Here is a 19,048-nt window from a genome sequence, read left to right as displayed (position 1 = left end):
GTAAAACTTTAAGGTTGAGACTTCCATCCCCCCACCTATTAAATGGAGGTTATGAGAGCTTTTATTCTTTAGGACTTTTAAGTGCTTGATTTAGAAGTTCCCAAACAGATGTCTGCTGCCATAGGGAATTTGTATTTCACTGACAATTCTCCTCCAAATCAGGATCTCTGTTTAAGTGCACTTTAGACTAGAATTAACATAGCCACTAATCTAGTTGAATCTGACAAATTCATCCAGTGTAGTTGTAGCCGCGTTGATCCAAGGATATCAGAGAGACAGGGTGGCTGAGTTAATATCTTTTATTGGACCAATTTCTGTTTGTGAGAGAGACAAGCTTTTGAGCCATACAGAGCTCTCTGAAGAAGATCTCTGTGTGGCTCAAAAGCTTGTCTCTCTCACCAACAGAAGTTGGTCCAATAAAAGATTTTACCTCACCCACCTTGTCTCTCTGACAGATTCATGAAAGCCATTATCCAAATATTATGACATCTTATCTAACAATATGAAGATCCTTCTGGTTGTGTGGGAGAGGAAAATCTTAGTGTTGTAAAGATGGTGAACAGAAACCTTCAGCCAAGATAGAATTTATGGAAGCACTTCAGAAGGCTATTTGTTTGACTAGGATCTCAAGGGATGATGACAATTTTTGTCAGGAGAGAGAAGGATCTTCATTTTTTCAATAACCAATCTGTAGAACTAGACTCTTGTTGATTTGTTTAGCATTTGCTCAAGATTCCTTGTCTTGGAGTTAGGATTGTTTGGGTTGAAAGAACTGCTGGAAAATTCTGGAAGGACTGCTGCAAAGTTTTTCACAAACTGAGAAATATAAAAGCCAGAAGGACTAAAAAGAGAATAATCCAAAAGAGGGGCTCAGATTGGCTGGTCTGTGTCTTTGCATTTGTTCTGTGCATGTCTTTTTCTTTTCTTTATTTTCTGCCCCAACTTGTAGGCATCAAGCCTGTTGAATCTCAGGCTACAGTGTTTCTTGTATCTTAATTTGTTCCAGGATTTAGTTTTGCCTGCTCATCAGACACTGTCTTGACTAGTTCCTACCACTAAGAGAGAGAAGAAACGTCATTCAGCAAGGAGCCCATGTTAACAAACCAGGCTTTTCAACTTGTCCTCAGACGGACCATAGAGTGCCAATCCAAGCTGAAATTCATGACTTAATTCTGTATCTGACAACAGTTAACACCTACCTACCACCAAAACTGTAGTGGGAGTACCTATTCGTTTCCTTATCCCTTCTCATGTCTTCTTTTTGTCTATATTTGTTTGTCTGCATTTAGTTAGGGAAACTGACTAAAAAAAATTCTTAACTTTGTAAGCAACCATTCCATCATTTAAAAAACAGGTTAAACCAATGCTGTTTTTGTAACTTGCAATTTTTTGGACACTTAGGCTAACAAAGTAGAAGGTTAACCACCAAGACCATTAAAAAAAAACCTAAAATATCATGCTAGCCAGATTGTATCAAAATAATATCTAAATAATTCTTATCACTATGACAGGTGAAATTAGAACCTATATATCAACATTTTTTTCTGTACAGTTACGAAATGGGGAACAGCATCATCTGGCTTGTTCTCATATTTATACAACAGCTCTTCCTCATCAAGACAAATCTTGAAGTACAAAAACAGCAAAGCTAATTACCAAGTTTTTCCTGAAGGTACCAGAGAAGTCAGGTTCAGATAAGTATATTTATTAAACCAATTGGAGAGAGATGAAGAGTAACTCAAAGGGCAGAAAGCAAACTCCTCTGTAACAACTGTTTGCAGTTTGTTTAAAGGCTCATTATCAGACTGAACAGAAGAAGAATGTACAATTTAGCCTTGATTGATGGGTCTGAAGAAGTTTAAAATGGGCCTTTTCTTTAATTTATTTTTAGGCTTGCAATTATCCAGCTAAACTCTGGAAGACCCAAATAATTTGGTCAAAAGAAAAGGTAAGTTTGGGAGAAAAGGGGAGAGTACAATCATACGTCAAAGTCTGAGTTTGTTTTAAGGTCTCTGGTGTATGCATACCTATGGCTCTTCAACTGCTGAGTTGCTCCTTTACAGCTGTAGTTGTGGCTAAGAGACTTATTTCTTAAACACCACCAACCACAACTGTTACAAAGTTTTGTATAAGAAGCAGAGAGACCTGGCCTTACTATGTCATACAACAGTTGCCCTGAAGGCATTTACTGATTTTCTTATTAGCATTCCCCAGTTTTTCAACCATTTAATTAGGTCGCGGGCCTAACTAACATCAGAGTAAGTGAGGCAAAAGTGAATGCTCAGAAAGGAAGATTGAGAGCAAAACATTCATGTTGTTCACTCTCTGCAAAACAGAGTATAATTAAGAAAGCTGACAGGAGTCTTGAGACAACCTCTATGGTGCTCCAAAATTCCATGCCTAGTCAAGGGTATTTTAAATGACCTTGAGAATGACCTTGTCCATTTGGACAAATTCTTTAACAAAAGCACGGTAACAGATAAAACCTGTTGCAATGTCTTTAAACTCAAAGGGTGGAGTGGGGATGAATCTAAAATGTGAATACAAGAACTTTTAAAAATAAATATTTTGGTTTAGTACTATCTGAGCATAATTCACATAAGAAAAAATGTGTTTGAATACAGTGGTTGTGAAATTTGCCACACAACAATACTGGAAACTGAAATCCTAAGTTATTACAAAAAAGGTGCAACACAGAAAACAGCAATGTAAGCTTCCCTTCTAACTCAGTGCTCACTAACTCTCTGAGCGGGTGGACCACCTCTATTGTAGATATGTACAACAACATACATTCTGTATTTTGTAAAGTATTAAATCAAGGTCCCTCCCTCAAAGAGTTTATAATCTAACAGACATGAAAATAAATAAAACAGTTAAGCTATGGAGACATCATTGATGAGAAGACCAATGAATACACACTTTTTGTGGTTCAAAGAACACAGGGAGTTTGACTATAAAATTGTAAACACAGGAACTCAGTGAAGGGATTGGCGAAGAGGTAATATGGTTGGAGTGACAAGAAATAGTAGCTGTGTTTTCAATGTACTGTAGGGGGAAGAGATTAAAAGAAAGAATGCCAAAGAAGAGAAGGGTGCAGTAAACATGGCAAGAAATGATCAAGAAGTGACCAAAGGTTTTAGTAGAAGGGAGGACATTGGTGATATCAGAAAAAGAGATGGCTAGATTTAGTGAGGGACAAGATATGGGTGAAGATAGTAGGTCAGTCTCCATTCCCATTCAGTCCTTGATCTCTGCTGAGACTGCAGGTAGTGGTTTCAAATAACTCCAATACTCAGTATGGACTTTGCGATTTGAACAGCTGAACCACTGGGAACTGAACTCACTCCACAGAGATCACAAAACAGCCATGAGATGATAACGACTTTTGGTCATTACCAAACAAGGCTGGCAACCTAATTGTCAAGGAATCTATATACATTACCAATCCTCTGAGCCATCTAGTTCCCCTTCCATTTTACGTTACAATTTAGTATCTCAGGAGAAGTAGGAACACAGAAATTTGAAGTGTATATTCTATTTGACAAGATTCTGTAAAAAAGAAGAGTGATGGGGAAGTTTACACTAAGTAAATGGCTACACTTGAAGCTGGGGGTATGAATCCCAGCTTAAGGAGACATACTCACACTACCCCTCATAGAGCTAGCATACTAAAAACAGAATGTAGCTACAATGGTACAAGCAGCGGGAGGGACTAGCCATCCTAAATACATACCTAGGGTCTTTGAAGGGCATTCATACTGGGCATCTAACCCCTCCCCACTGCTTGTGCTGCCTCAGTTAGATTCTATTTTTTGCACACCAGCTCAGTTAGAGCTAGTGAGAGTGTGTCTCCTTATGATGGGAATCACACTCCTAATCAGAAGTGCAAACATACCCTTACACTCCAATCCTGCCCTCTGGCCAAGTCAGGCAGATCCCTGCATCCATGCAGAGCCTATCAACATAAATAGTACCACAAACAATCACTGTGGGAGCTAGAATAACCACACTTTTCAAAAAATAATAGTGATTTTTAAAAAAATCTATCCATTATTTGTCTCATTATAAAGCACTACACTCCAGTAGTGTATTATTATTAGTGTACTTTATTCACAGTAAGATAGTACTGCCTCTCTAACAGTGCGAGGTAGTTCAGTTTACTGAAATTTAATATCTACTGACCTCTATATTCATAGAATCATAGTACTGTAGGACTGGAAGGGACCTCGAGAGGTCTTCTAGTCCAGTCCCCTGCACTCAAGGCAAGATTAAGTGTTATCTAGATCATTCCTACTGAAAATGTCCATAAAACAATTGGCAGAACAATTCTTTTAAAAAAGTGTTTTCAACTAGTTTTGTTATAATTTTACTCACCACATCACTATAGCTCAGACTTTGTCAATATCTCTCTTATAAACCCTATTTCAAATGTTTATAGTGGGGTTATAGAAATCTGCTTTTACCACTCTTAATATTTTGTGAAAAATGTAGCTGTTGATATATCAAAAAATTATAACTACTTACCTGTAATTCTTGGTCTCAGAAGATAATAGTTATAATAGTTTCCCACTCTTGGGTCCATTCCTAGTGTGCATAATTGAGTGAGGAATGTTGAGAGCTCGAAGTTAGGAGCCTTTTAACCATCTCATCAGTAGGTGGCATACTTACCCAATAACTTATAGCCTGTAACTGCCCCAACTGTCAGTACACTTTAATGCAAGTTCACAAGATTGAAAAGTTAGATCTATCTTGCAACTCTGAGGGGATATGGATGGGTAACTATTATAACTACCACCTTCTGAGAAAGATAATTACAGGCACATAATTTTCTTTTCCCAAAAGGTAAGTGTTATAATTGCACCCTACTCTTGGAGATTCAAGGGATGTGTGTAATAAATCGTAACTGGTTGGTTTCTACATATGTCACAATGAGGCCTGGTCTACACTTAAAAGTTAGGTCAACATAGCTATGGCCCTGAGCACCATAGCTATGATGACCTAATCCCTGGCATAGACATGGCTACGTCGACGGAAAATTCTTCCGTCAACCTTGCAACCACCACTCAGAGAGATGGATTACCTACAGTGATGGAAAAATCCCTTCTGTTGCTGTAGGAAATATCTATACTAGAATGCATAGCAGCACAGCTGCAGTGCTACAGTTATGACACAACTGCGCCCGTAGACATGGCCTAAAAGTACCATTAAGAGCCATGGTACCCAGTATTTTGTGGTAAACTAAACCTAAATTCTAAGGAAAGGCCAATAGTTTGTGTGGCAAACTGACATTTCTATAGCTTATTTAAATGAATTTCAAAAGCAGAGTTTATCTATGAATTATATATGTAAATACAATTGTTACAGTATCCCTTGTGGTATTTATTTTTCTATTAATATTAAATTCAATTTATTTTAGAATGTCACCACATTTCCAATTTACAACTGAGACTTTGATTATCTAAAGAGTTGTGGAAGGTGGAATGCATCTCCTCCACTCTTGTGGATGAGGTTGCATATTATTTTAAATTCTGGGAGGGCCTTGAATTTCTCACTGCCAACACCAAAAAATCTTAGAAACACACATCAGAGCCCCTGCACCCACCTTAAATTTCACAGCACCCATATTAGTTGAATGTTTCTGCTAAAATGATCAGTAGTGAAACAATTAACAATGTTGACTTATTTAAAATCATCATTAGACTTCAGAGCTAACAACTGAGCTGAATAATACAGTTCATACCTCTATTACAGCTATTATTGAAGCTGTTTGAGAAATCAGAAAGACAACAACATTTAATCAGTTTACAAATGATTCATATTTGGAAGGTTAGCTACATAACCATAATAGCTAGAAACATTCTTTTAAATGAAATCTTAAATTCCCAAGTATAATTCTATAGCAGGTGGTGGATTCTGCAGAATTGTGAATACACAGGGACCTGGCCATAATAGACAAGACAACAATTTTACAAAAAACAGGAAGTGATGCCTCAACATGCTACCTGAAGAAAACTTATTTTGTAACTGACAGGTTTTTTTTAAAAAAAAAGAAGGCAGGGGAAAAATTACCACTGGCTGAAATGTATCTAGAAACAGAAAATAAAAGGATTTTGGCAAACAGAGCGATATACAACCAAAAAACAGCTGAAATGAGCTCCTCACCTGTTAGCAGATTAAAGGGAACAGGCAGTTGATGCAGTTAGTTACTAGCCATTATGTCTCATCAGTAGGTAGTTGCACATCAATTGCTGGTGAGGTGGATCACCGGCTCCGAACACTCCACATCCAGTCACATACATAAGGCATGGATCCAAGAGTGGGAGAAACTAGAAATTACAACACTTACCTTTGAAGAATACACAAGATTTTTCATAAAGAATTTCTGATAGTACAGATGTGTAAGTGCATGATCCAAAGGAGTCATTCTCGATTCTCTGAGTAAAGTATGTAATATTTACTTAAGATTCAACAACTGCTCTTTTTCCCCTCAGATAAATAATATATGTAATAACTTTCTATTAGAGACATTTATTTTTTACTCTGTATGTGAAATTAGCTGTAGATATGATTTCCCCTCCATTCTTGACTTTTTTCACAAACTTAATATTAAAAGGTGACCTGTGACAGACTTTTAAAAATGGTATTTGCACACTTTTTTTGCCTCTTTATGTTGTATAAAAAAGGCCTGAATTAAAACAAGGAGGTTCTCCTTGGATTTTTTAATTATTATTTCAGAAATACCAGGAATGTTAAGTCTGTTTTTCCCTGGTTTTGACTGTTGTCAGTAAGGAATTCATATTAAATAGATAGATGTTTTTTAAAAAATAACCATGTCTGTACTATGGATTTTTAGCAAAATATTCCTAACATATCTGTCACTAGTTCAGCTGCACTGAAGACAGCACTGGAGGGACTGTGTAGTAAAAATGACAGAAGCCACAAGAGCCATATCTATACTTAAGCTCCCACCAGTACTGCCTCTGATTTCACTGGAGCCTTGACAACAGTAGGGCTCTCACTTAGTGCTACCACTGGTGCTGCTGAAGCAGTGGCAGCATTGCATTGGTGGGATTATTACTACTTTTTTGTACTATTGCCTAGCACAGACCTGACCAAAGAGTTTTAAACTGTCTGAAAATCCCTTTCCCTCTCAGTATTTCACCTTTCGGGGAAATTCACAGCTATGTTTCCCTAAAATGGTTTAAGCTAGTGGATCTCAACCAGGGGGATTCATAAGATGACTTAAAGTGAATTTTGCACCGTGTGAGGTGAGTAGACTGCTTCTTGGCTATAGCTTTGGATTTGGCTCTTATCAATTTGTGACTTCTTTAGTCAACATCGAGCCTTCCAGTGTTGAGAACACTTGGATATCTAATGTAAAAACGCAAGCAAGGGAAAAAATAGCCCATGCACTTCAGGCCTGCTTTATATGTCATAAAGAAATAACAGGAAAGAAAGAAAAAGGTGCGGGGGGAGGGGAGCGGAGCTCAAGTTCATTCCCCCCCCACACTTTGTAAATTAATTTTTGTACATAATGTAATCTCCAAACAAGGATCAGTAATATTTTATTGCAGTATATTTTTTAAAAGGTAAGTATAAAACACTGTCGGTACTAAACAATAATTGCAGTTCATTTCACACCCTTCCCAATATCATTATATGTATTAATAAGTTATTTGCGTCACTCCAAATGACTACTAGTATTTTAAAGTAAATCAGAAAATGTATTTAGAAATTCAGTTCTGCCATGAAGATATTTTGATTGCACTCAACTGCCTTGACAGACTATTGTATTTCATGCAATAGGATTAGTTCACCCATTTTAATTATTTTTTATAATTAAGATTTATATTTATTAAATAGCTGAGTAGACATAACTTTAGTGTACATTTTTTATCCCTTATATTTCTCTCATTTGAAATATATAAAACTACTCACCTTTGTGGTAGCTATGCTATTTACAAAGCTGATTTGCTGAAACCCTTTTTCACTTAAAGTGAGGCACACATCCCATCGTTCATTCGCAAGTTCATGAATAACTTTGAGTGCAACTCCAGTTTCATCCAACTTGTCCTTTACGTAAAGATCTACGTAACTACGGAATCCGTTTACCTAAGGGTTTAAAAAGATAAGCAATTACTGTCTTTACACCAACCTATGCAATTTATAAAATATTTTAAATTGTATTCTTACAGGTAGTTTCTTCCCATTAAACATAACTTTGACCCCTTTGCATGACCCAGCTAAATCATAAGCTCTTCTTGTCATGAGGGCCATAATATCCTTGTCAAGCTTTTCCATCTTAAATTTAGAAAGATCTGGTTGGAATGTGATGCATGTGAAGTCATCTCCTTCAAAATGCTTAATCTTGGGATCAGAAGTCTTCATCATATTGTTCAGCCAAGTCTTTGGAAACAAATTTTAGATGTTAGTAAGAATCTTCTCTAAATATAATTTAATAAAAATTAAACAACATAACTAAAACCCTTCTTTTTTTCCAGTTTCCAGCTATGCTAACTTTACATTAAACAGCAGCATGAAAAATTTGCATACTTCACCTTACTGCTAACACAAAAAACACAGAATCAACTGCTTTCCCATGTTCTGCATGAGTATTAATATGGTGATAGGCTCAAGGGCTTTGTGGAAGTGAAATTATGCTGACAGACCATGACATCTAAGTGTATAAGAACAAACCAAGCAGCTAGCTGATTCTCTGATGTGGGGAAGTGAACAGGAGAATAAACAGCTCACTTGTGCAAATTTTTTTCTTACATAATTTTTCTTGAAAATATCCAATGTTAAACTGTGAACATTTTAAAGCACTCTATAGAAATATACACTCATGCCATCATTAACATGATTTTTAGCAGTCCACTGAAAAAATTAAAAGCCTAAGAATAGCTGGAAACTGAAGTCCTATTTATCCACCAGAGACATAGTAAAAGCAACAGCTGTGAAAGATTACAAACGGAGTACCCTAACCAAAGTGCCTCAAACATATATCAAAGTGACCACCTCTAAGAGTGAGAAGGTAGATAATGTACATGCCCAGTCAATCCTTGGTCTCTGTGCAGAGAATTCAACAATGGACTATATGGGTTGGTATATTTTGCAAAGTGGTTGTCTGTCCAATAGTGTTAACGACATCAATGAGAAACATACACAGAAAAAAATTATTTAATATACGATTGTATAAGGTTTTGTTTTATTTATATTTTTATAGAAGGACAAGGACAGTCTTTAAATATTAGGATTCCCAGACTACTGCAGTTCCTATCAATTTTTAACACATTAATAAGATTATCAAGAACAAATATAAATTTGTTACTTGAGAAAAATTCAACAACTCCAATGAATACCAACAATAATTTTATTAACAATTAACAATTTTATAATCAATTAACTCTGGTGCTTATGTAATTGTTCCTGCTGAATTTTCAATAATTTATTTTATGGAGCTCAGAAAATATGTTAAAAATTAAGTTTCTAGTTAGAAAAATGAAGATGAGAAAAATCAAAGAACATCTGCATACCTGTTTGAAACTGTGTTTGTATTCTTTGCAAGCTGTTTCAACTGTAAATTTTGTACTGAATATATTACAAAGTTTCGCACCATAACCATTACGACCACCTGGAACAACAATTAAAAACATTAAGTTTTTTTAAAGCAGAAATTACACGTATCATATTTGCAAATTACTTCAATGAAGTAAAGTGTTCCCATTATTAAGGACTTCTACCAGGTGCAAGGGACCATGCTAACAGACATCAGTAAAGGACTGGGACCTAATTTAGTAACTTTTTGCCTTGGACATTCACAAGGAAGTTGCACATGCTGTTTTCATTTTACAAGCTAACTGGGTATCAACCTGGGACTAAATGTTACCCCCATTCATGGGGGGCAGCTTTGCAGAGGAGGTAAAGGGATGCAGTCCTGGAATTCCCATGGATGCACTAACTCCATGGGCAACTCCTGGCCAAATCCCATGAATCTTGATATTTCTTTGAGGAAAGAAAACATCTCCACACACCTTATGCCCCCTCTGCTGGCAAAACTCTCAGAAACCCTGCTGCCAATGATTCTGCCTGACATGTCAGCACAACAAAACCCCTATTTGAAGGGGAACAGAAGGTACAGTGTATGGTTAGTTAATCTGGTATTATCTACAGTTCATATTTCCACTTAGAAATTCACTAGGGATTGGGTACAAAGTGCAGTTAACTTAACAGAATCAGATCCTGTGTACATAGAGGCATATGCCACAGCGTGACTGCTCCCCAACTCCATCACTACCTATCTGTGCATACATCCCCAGACACACAGATCCCTATTTGCGTATTGTCTGCATAGAGAAATTTTCCTGGGTTCCCAGAGATGAGGTAAAAAATAATCACTATAGCTACTGCTTCCCTCTTCTACCCAAATGTGGGCACGTTTTACTCTTTTGTGCCTATTAATTACATGGAATGGAGGGCACACAAGAACCCCGATTACAAATGTAAATATTTAAGCTATAATTATACATCACAGCTCAATTTAATATTCAAGAAGGTGAGAGAATAGTATTCCTGGCTTAAATCAAGCATGGAGCAAAAAAACCATATACAAGTTCCCAAAAAATCTTTAGCAATGCATCTGAAACCCAACCAGTAATGTATATATTATTTCATTCTTGGGTGTCACTTGAGAAGAATCTTGAAACCATGCCAAATCATCATAGTTTAGTGGTGCAAATACACTAGAATGAAACAAAATTTACTTTCATTCGTGACCTAAATCAGGATTAGCATGTGTTTAAGTGCTGATCCAGAGCCTAACTGACTGCATCATCTAGCCCACTAAACTTTTCCTTCTGTTTTGCCAGTTTAAAATGTTTAATATTTGAGTATGCATATAAACTACTATTTCAGATTAATACTATATAATGTATTAAATGTAAATTTGTATTTTATAATATATTTTGAATCCTGAAATTGTGTAAAAGAAAATATAGTATTTTTAAAATCTAAGAATTGGGATTTTCTTTGTTAGGACAATGCTAAGGGGATAATTACATATAAATGGGTACTGTTAGTTACTTGCAAGAATACAGTTCTCTATAAACAATGTTTGTGCAAAAAATAAAACAAAAAAATCCATGCAAACGCAGTTTGTTTCTGACAATTTTATAGAAACAGAAAAACTGGCAAATAATGATTAGGAAGTTCACAAATCGTCATCTCTCACCACGAATCAAGAAAAGAAAACTCAGAATTAGTTGTTTAACCAGCCAAAAACATATTAATAAGATTCTTGCCTGTAACTTTTTTCTCATCATCGTCATAATTGCTAGATGTTAACAGCTGTCCAAAGATTAAAGCAGGAACATACACCTTTTCTACTTTGTGTTCCACAACTGGAATTCCTTTCCCATTATTCCAGATACTAATAATGTTTGATTCACTGCAAATGAACAAATAGTGACATCCATTCAAATAATTTATTAGTACCAAAACACTCCTACAGAAGTTTTTACACAGATTCAATTAATATCAATCAAGAATATACTATCAAGGACTGTACTCTTGATAATCATCTTCTTCCTTCTCCCATTCCCTGCCATAAAAATCTTTTTGTCCAAGGAGAATGTGCAATGCACTGGAAAGCAGATAACCATGAATTTTTTACTCTCTTGTCCTACTGACTGGCGTTAATAATTCTATGCTCTTAACAACTCAATATTATTAAGTAATACCTCATATCCTACTGAGAAATTAGACAAACTGCAAACAGAATCCAGGTCTTTAATATGGCAAACCCAGATCCCATCCACATAGCTACAAGGATGCCGCTCAGAAAGAATCTGCCATATTCTTATCCTTAGCTATGCTGTTTATATTCATATATATATATATATATAGACATACATACACACACACAACCAACCAGTTCAGTGTGTTATGCAACCTCCCCTTGTAAATGATTCATGTAAAATAGCCGTATGCTGTTGCCTGCTAAAGTAATTAGTTCCATAGCTCAAGAAGTAGAAGTTTATGCAGCAGAGATCAAGGTTGATTCAAACTCCATTTCTGGTATTAAAGTACACTGCCAAACTTGCTTCAACTTTGAATGTTTAGATTATTTCAGGTTTTATCAGCTCTGTACACAAAATTTATTAAAGGGTGGTTTAGGTAAGCAAGTTACTTTGAATTCAAAGTGGTGATAATTATTCTTCACAATTTCAGAACAATTTCTCCTTCAAATATAACAGAATAAATACTTTCAATAAGATATGAGAAAATGGTATATTTAAATAAATATGATCTGTTGTAAAAAGTTCAACTCTCATTTCCCAGACAGAGAAGGTCAGCTAGCAAGTGCTTCTACTTACGGATCAATGGAAATTTTAATACAGGTCATATTCTTGTCCCTCTGCTTATTGTCAGCGGCATTTACTATGAAAAAAATTAACATTTTTAGGGCCAATAAATAACAACCAATTACTTGATGTACGAAACTAATTACATACACGCGCCATTACAAGTTACAATGTACAGAAAATGTTTGAGAAACTCCCCTTTTGACATTTTCTTTACCTCTTACTGAAATCAGGAAATATAACTAGGTAAATATAACAAGCTGAAGGAAATGATTTGATTCCTTCAATCAGACTTTCTGGGTTACGTTTTCTATTTCAAACAACTAGGCTATGTTATTAGTAAACACAAAAGAATAGGTCATAAGCCCATTTTCATAATTGATTCTAACATACTGTACATCTCAACCATCATTATTTCCATTTTGCAATGCTATGGAATCTAACTACAAATTTTATTATACTTTCACTCATTATTAACTATTTCTTCCTGGCCTCAAATCCTGAGATAATCTCTTGGAGAAGAATATTCCTAAAGTTAAACACAAATTAAAAATTCATCAGCTTTTACAGATTGCTATTATTATTTATTTGTATTGCAGTAGTGTCTTATCCCATGCCAAGGTCCCACTGTGATTGGCATTGTACAAACACATAGCAAAAAGATGAGCCCAACACAAATAGGATGGGGGTTAAATTTACAACTAATTAGTATTATAAGCTGACTACAGTACAAAACAGACATTCATACCAACATTTTAATTTTGGTTCTAGACTAACCCTTGCTCAGTGGTGTTTTGAATACACAATTAATTACATCTATTATACTGAAATTACTGTTTTCCTAGTAGAAAGACACCATGGATGAGGTTTTATCTTTTATTGGACCAAGTATTTGAATACAATCAAGTGTAGTATGGAGGAAATTCAGTTTATTATGTTCTGAAATTTCTTAACATCAGACGTTATAATAACTAAAAATATTAACTAAAAAACTTACACATAGCATGCATCACCAAATTAGCTGACCTCCCAAAATATATTTATACCCATTCCCCACTGCAAGCCCAATCCTGCAGCACACCATAAGTGGGACTTGTGCTGAAGTCACAGGGAAATTCTTTTTTAAAGGGCTTGAATGATTGATTGCAGACTGTGTTAACTCAGAATAGCTGTAAAAGCCAGGTTATAAAGAAGTTAAAATTTGATCAGGAAATTAATCAAACTACATTTGAATTTCTATGAATGACAAGCAACTGAACTGAGAAATTCTAAGGTGGTCATCGAACATGAAAATATATTACAGTAATTTTCAGAATATGCCTCCTCAGACAAAATATGGATTAAAACAAACACCCCAAGGACAGAAAGATAAACTCAGAGAAAAATAAAACACATTTTAATGGATAGAAAGAGAATACAGTATATCCCAGTGCAATATGAAATCAGGCACATTTCAAGTGTTCTTGTTAAAGACCATCAAGCAGGAAACTTCATTAAAAAGCATGCACAATTACAACTGTAATTTTTATGTTGTTTTTATATACGCCACGGGTCCTCAAACAATCGTCTCTGAAGCATTTGCTGGTAATCTGCAGAGAGGTGACAAACTATATGATACTAACTTCTCCTGTCATGAACCTTTGTTAGGCACCTTCCTTTTGAAAGAGGCAGGCTGGAAATGGTTCCTTTTTAAAGTCTGTAAATTCTATTACTGAGTCAGCAACAGGAGCATAGAAAAAGTGATGCATGGTACTCATTTTCATGCCTCTCACTGTTTATAATATATTTAGAAATTTGAAATAAAAATCTCTCTTCCTCTCCATTTAGCTAAAATGTATTCTTTCCTTTTCATTTCAGATATCAGCACAGCTTTAGTGGTATGAGGTGAAATTCTGGCCTCAATGATGTAAATAGCAAAACTCCAACTGACTTACATGGGGCCAGAATTTCACACACGGTATGTGGAAGGATTAGGGCCAATCTCAGGATTTTAAAAATCACCTACCAGCCAAAGGATTAACTCAAATGCTTGCTTACAAAATTTTCAAGAGACACCTAGGTGCTGCAGGAGGCAGTGTTGGTGATTCAGGAAGTGGTACTCCTTCATCTGAGTCAATACTGAATCAACTTCCCTCCACAGTGCTAGATGTGCTGCTGGATGTTTCTTCTTTCAAATCAGTTGATGAAGTCATGACCTTTTTTGCTTATTAAAAAATTCCATAGCAACTGATTCTAATGTCCTGGTAAAAAGTCAAATTTGGGTATTTATATTCTGGATATAGTACTTCTTCCTCCAAACGTTCACCTCCTTTTCTAAACTGTTCTGTAGAGCTGATGTGCACTGAACAGTTATTACACTTCATTTCAGTAGTGGATCAAGGTATTTCTGTCTGTAGTTTGTATATCCGTTTAATATGTTAAGTAGTTTCAGAACTTTCAGGAGGAAATATGTGGCAGAGCTTTAAGATCATTATCATTATTAAAAATACTTACCAAGAATTTCATCAAAGATCTTGTACAAGCCTGGGACAAAAGTGACTTCTCTGCAGTTCATTCCAATATCTTCATCATAAATCCACATTAACTACATATAAGGAAAATAAAATAAAAATACTTATTGTCTTGTATTCAAAAGGAAATGTTCATGCTGATATAATATGGATTACTTAACATTTAAAGAATTTGATGTAAAATTTTATTTTAATCCCTTCATCTGATATCTTATTTGACATTAAACCAATCTGTCAGCCCTTTGAAAAAAAAAAAAGGGGGGGGGGGAGTAATTGCTTCTATTTTTATATCTTAGGCATTTGTAACCATCTGATAGACATATTATGTTAGATGGATCTAGATTTCCCCACAGGGAAAGCTATTGCAGTTATTTACTTTCTACTTACTTCAAATTACAGTTATGGGGATGAATTCTGTCTCCCTCTCTGACCTCTATATGCCACTCTGGCAGCATACAAGAGCAGTATAGGCCACAGGCAACATAGTGCAGACTGCGCTAACTTATAGTGGGAACTATTTCGACCCTAAAGCAGCCCAGAATTTGGAAGATACAAAAGTGCGTATAGTAACTCCCATTTTCCCTGGGTTCATAGTCAGATCCATGGTCAGAAAAAGTTATTATGTACAAATTTTACCTTATCAGAATAAATAACAAATCCTGATAGGTTGCATTTCAGTGGCTGGACATTCTAAAAATACCAACAAACACACTGAGAAACTAGTAATCTTGCACACCAGGAAAACTGAATTTAATGGAAACCCACCTGAGTTAAAGGTTCCACTGATCCAATATACGTATCAGGACGAAGAAGGATATGCTCAAGTTGAGTCTTTTTCTGATAAACTCTCTCAACTGACATCTTCTTTGAAGTATCATTCTTACTAACGTTTTCTGACTCTTCTTTTTTTGAAGCATTGTTCTGATTATCAAATAAAGTCTAAAAAAAGAGAATGAAGCAAGTTACTAACAATCTAGTTCACTCAATCCATCTTTATAACTCTCTAAAGCTGTAAACAAATCTTGATTGAGCTTTAAATTAATTTAGAGATTCATTTTCAAATTCAATTCTTGAGCTCAGAACACTGGTTACAGAAATAATTGAGCACATTACTAGATGGTTTGCATACTAATTTCCACAGGTTTTAAACCTCTTGCAACTTACTCTGTGCGAGACATCATATTATGGTAAAATAGTATGTTACAAAAGGAATAATTTAAGTAAGGTTCTTTCTGTTTCTGAGATGACACTGAAAATTTCAATTTTGTGCTTAAATGTACTAATGCTGAACTCATCCAACTAGCAGTACTCTAAACAATGAAACTAAATTCCTTTAAATTTTGGTGTGGACTGTTAGGCCCTGATCAATTTCAGTAGGGCTTAAGAATATGTAAAAGTACTGTCCTGAACAGGAATGCTTTCTGGACTATAGGCCTTAAAGCACACCAAACATAATTTACACATCCTTTTTAGCCCACTGAGTAATTAAGACCGGATTCAAAAGTGATTTACACTGGTTTATGATGAAGTAAGCTGGATGCAGGGCATTCAGCACCAGAAAGATGGAGAGGCTACAATGAGAGAAAACAGACACAACCTCCCATCAGTTGGTATAAGGAGAGGAGAATCACAGTTGTAACTTGTACAGTGTACCGTACTGGGAGGGTGTGGGAGGAGAAGTATGGCCAAGTCTTCCAGTAATATGCTAATTCGGGGCATCTCCCTCTGGTTAAAACATTTCCCTCCCACAACATAAACTCCAAAGGAGAGGTTAAATCCTCTCAGAGTAACAGGCTTTACTGAAACACTTCTCTGTGCCAGCCAGAGCAAATCTAGTGAATGACTAGATACAGAAATGCTATGGTATTTATCCTTATTTGTACATAAGGATTCTTTTAATTGGAATCACCCCCAAAGGTACCTGGTCCCATATCACACATTTGCCTGACAGGCAGAGAAGTTAGTAGGAGACATAATACTGGCGGTATTCCCCTAGTATATGAAACAGTCTTCTCTCATAAAGCCAGTTCACTGACTTAGAAGCAACTATCGATATAAACATTTAAAAGCATCAATAAACCAATTAGGCCAACAAGCATATTTTCTGAAGAGGGAAAGGGAAGGGAAACAAGAAAGAAGGGAGGAGGACTGTGTGGGTGATTCCAGAAAAGAAGTTTATATAAAAGTAAGAAAGCGCATTTCTCTTTAACCAGTTTATCAATACAGACACCTGGGTTCTGATTCTAAACTCAGTGCAGCTATGGGAGGACAGACAAAGTGACAATACCTCTTTGTGCCCTTCCCCACCCCTGAATCTGAAGCCACATAAGTTATAAACTAGAGCAGCCCAATGGCTGCACTACTTACATTCAACTATCATAAATCCAAAGGATCAAACACAATGGCACTCCATCCTGGACCCCCCAAATCAAAAAACCGAGAAACAGGATGGCATACAGGTATTCTGCCATTGCTATGCCATCCTGGGGATCCTCCAATGCCAAAGGAGTTCCCAATGCACTCATTTGGCTAGCTTTATGCAAAACCAGTGTAAAATGATCTCAGCAGAACCAGGATTAAGGCTCTGAGTGCTAAGGCACAGCAACCAGTGAGACCCTGAAGTTGACTACATCAATTATTTAACATTTCATGAACATACCTCTACTAGCCTAACAAAGGAGATGTAATTTCTAAGGGTATAGCTTCACTGAAATCACAGAATCATAGACATGTAGGACTGGAAGAGAGCTCAACAGGTTGTCTAGTCCAGTCACCTGCACTAAAGGCAGGACTGACGAAACCATTCCTGTCAGGTGTTTGTCTAACTTGTTCTTAAAAACTTCAAATGACAGAGATTCCACAACCTCTCTAGGCAATTTGTTCCAGTGCTTAACTACGCTGACAGTTAGGAATTTTTTACTAATGTCCAACCTACATCTTCCTTGCTGCAATTTAAGCCCATTGCTTCTTGTCTTATCCTCAGATGTTAAGGAGATGTTATACAAGTTTGTTATATCTTGATCATCACGATAGTACCTGAGTGCCTTCTAGTAATGCATTAAGCAACATGACACATCTTTCACACATTGTTTGTTCTCTCATTCTCTCCCCAGATGTTGTTTTGGTAGAATGCTTTTTAATATATTGTTGCTATGTGTTTATATTAACAAAAGGAAGGCCAAAGAAATGTGCCTACACATCTTATCTTCCCCTGTTGTGGATAAAGACTGAATGATCAATATGTAGAATATGATGAATGTATGTACTGACAGCCACATGACCACGTAGCGGATCTCATTAGAAGACACATGACTTCTCTTCTCTGAGATTGTCAGTGCTTCCACAGATCGGATTTTGTCACTTCACAGAGGGAAGGATTTGCTTTGGAATAAATGCTGTGACAGTTATGAAGACTACATGTCTGAATCAGAAGTACAATACTAGGTGTCATCAGAGAAAGCTCTCAGCTTCAAAATTCAGAAATCTTACTGAAAATAGTAGTTATCAGGAAGTCTACTTTAATGAATGGAAAGTACACTGACACCTGCCACAAGGGTTCAACTGGAGTAGCATGTACAGGACCAGAATGGGGTTCCAAGGATGTGCACTCAATTCCTGTGGGGCTGGAATTAGGATAGATACCATCAAGGAGTATTTAATGTTGAGGTTTATACAAAGCTTCTTTTTTCTTGAGCTTTCTGAGAACATTACAGTACAGAGATTTGACCTTTTACTTGGACACTCTCATATACCCTCTTGGAAGAATTCAAGGCTATGGTTCAGTTGTTTAACGTGGCAGTGAAACCCTGGACTTTTGCTTCATCTACTGGAATATGTTTTGTTTGTTGACTTCTTTTTTTCAGTGGTGCTCTCTACTTCCTACCACTGAGAAGCAACGGAAGAGGTCAAAAGTCACATAGACATAACGTTATCCCAGTCTGCAGTGGTGCTGTAGCCGTACTGGTCCCAGGATATGAGAAGAACAAGGTGGGTGAGGTAAGGCCTGGTCTATATTAGAGAGTTTTATTGACAAAAGTCAGCAAAACAGTGCTGGTGTACACACTGCAATCACGCCCCCCTCGCCTCCTCTCCCCCACCAACAAAACTGCCGTTTTCTCAACAAAATAAAACCATCTCAACGAGAGATGTAGGGCTTTTGTCAGCATAGCTAGGGCG

At 36.3% G+C, this 19,048-nt stretch overlaps 1 protein-coding gene across 3 annotated transcripts in view; it reads right to left on the bottom strand.

Moving 5' to 3' along the window:
* Window positions 1–19,048, bottom strand: part of TOP2B (DNA topoisomerase II beta) — a 109,070-nt gene that overhangs the window by 60,923 nt on the left and 29,099 nt on the right. For all 3 annotated transcript variants that reach the window (XR_010922344.1, XM_067561894.1, XM_067561893.1), the window contains exons 2-8: window positions 15,638–15,811; window positions 14,856–14,946; window positions 12,375–12,438; window positions 11,301–11,446; window positions 9,537–9,634; window positions 8,194–8,406; window positions 7,939–8,112 (exon numbers count right to left, since the gene is read on the bottom strand). Coding sequence is in view for 2 of the 3 variants with exons in the window: in XM_067561894.1 (XP_067417995.1) it covers window positions 7,939–8,112; window positions 8,194–8,406; window positions 9,537–9,634; window positions 11,301–11,446; window positions 12,375–12,438; window positions 14,856–14,946; window positions 15,638–15,811 (960 nt within the window). In the remaining variant the exon portion in view is untranslated. The remainder of the gene's footprint in view (window positions 1–7,938; window positions 8,113–8,193; window positions 8,407–9,536; window positions 9,635–11,300; window positions 11,447–12,374; window positions 12,439–14,855; window positions 14,947–15,637; window positions 15,812–19,048) is intronic.

This window comes from Emydura macquarii, unplaced genomic scaffold (assembly GCF_026122565.2).
Source record: "Emydura macquarii macquarii isolate MOO-44397 ecotype Brisbane River unplaced genomic scaffold, CSIRO-AGI_Emac_v2 contig_2422, whole genome shotgun sequence".
NCBI lineage: Eukaryota > Metazoa > Chordata > Testudines > Chelidae > Emydura > Emydura macquarii.
This window is presented reverse-complemented; position numbering and strand designations above follow the sequence as displayed.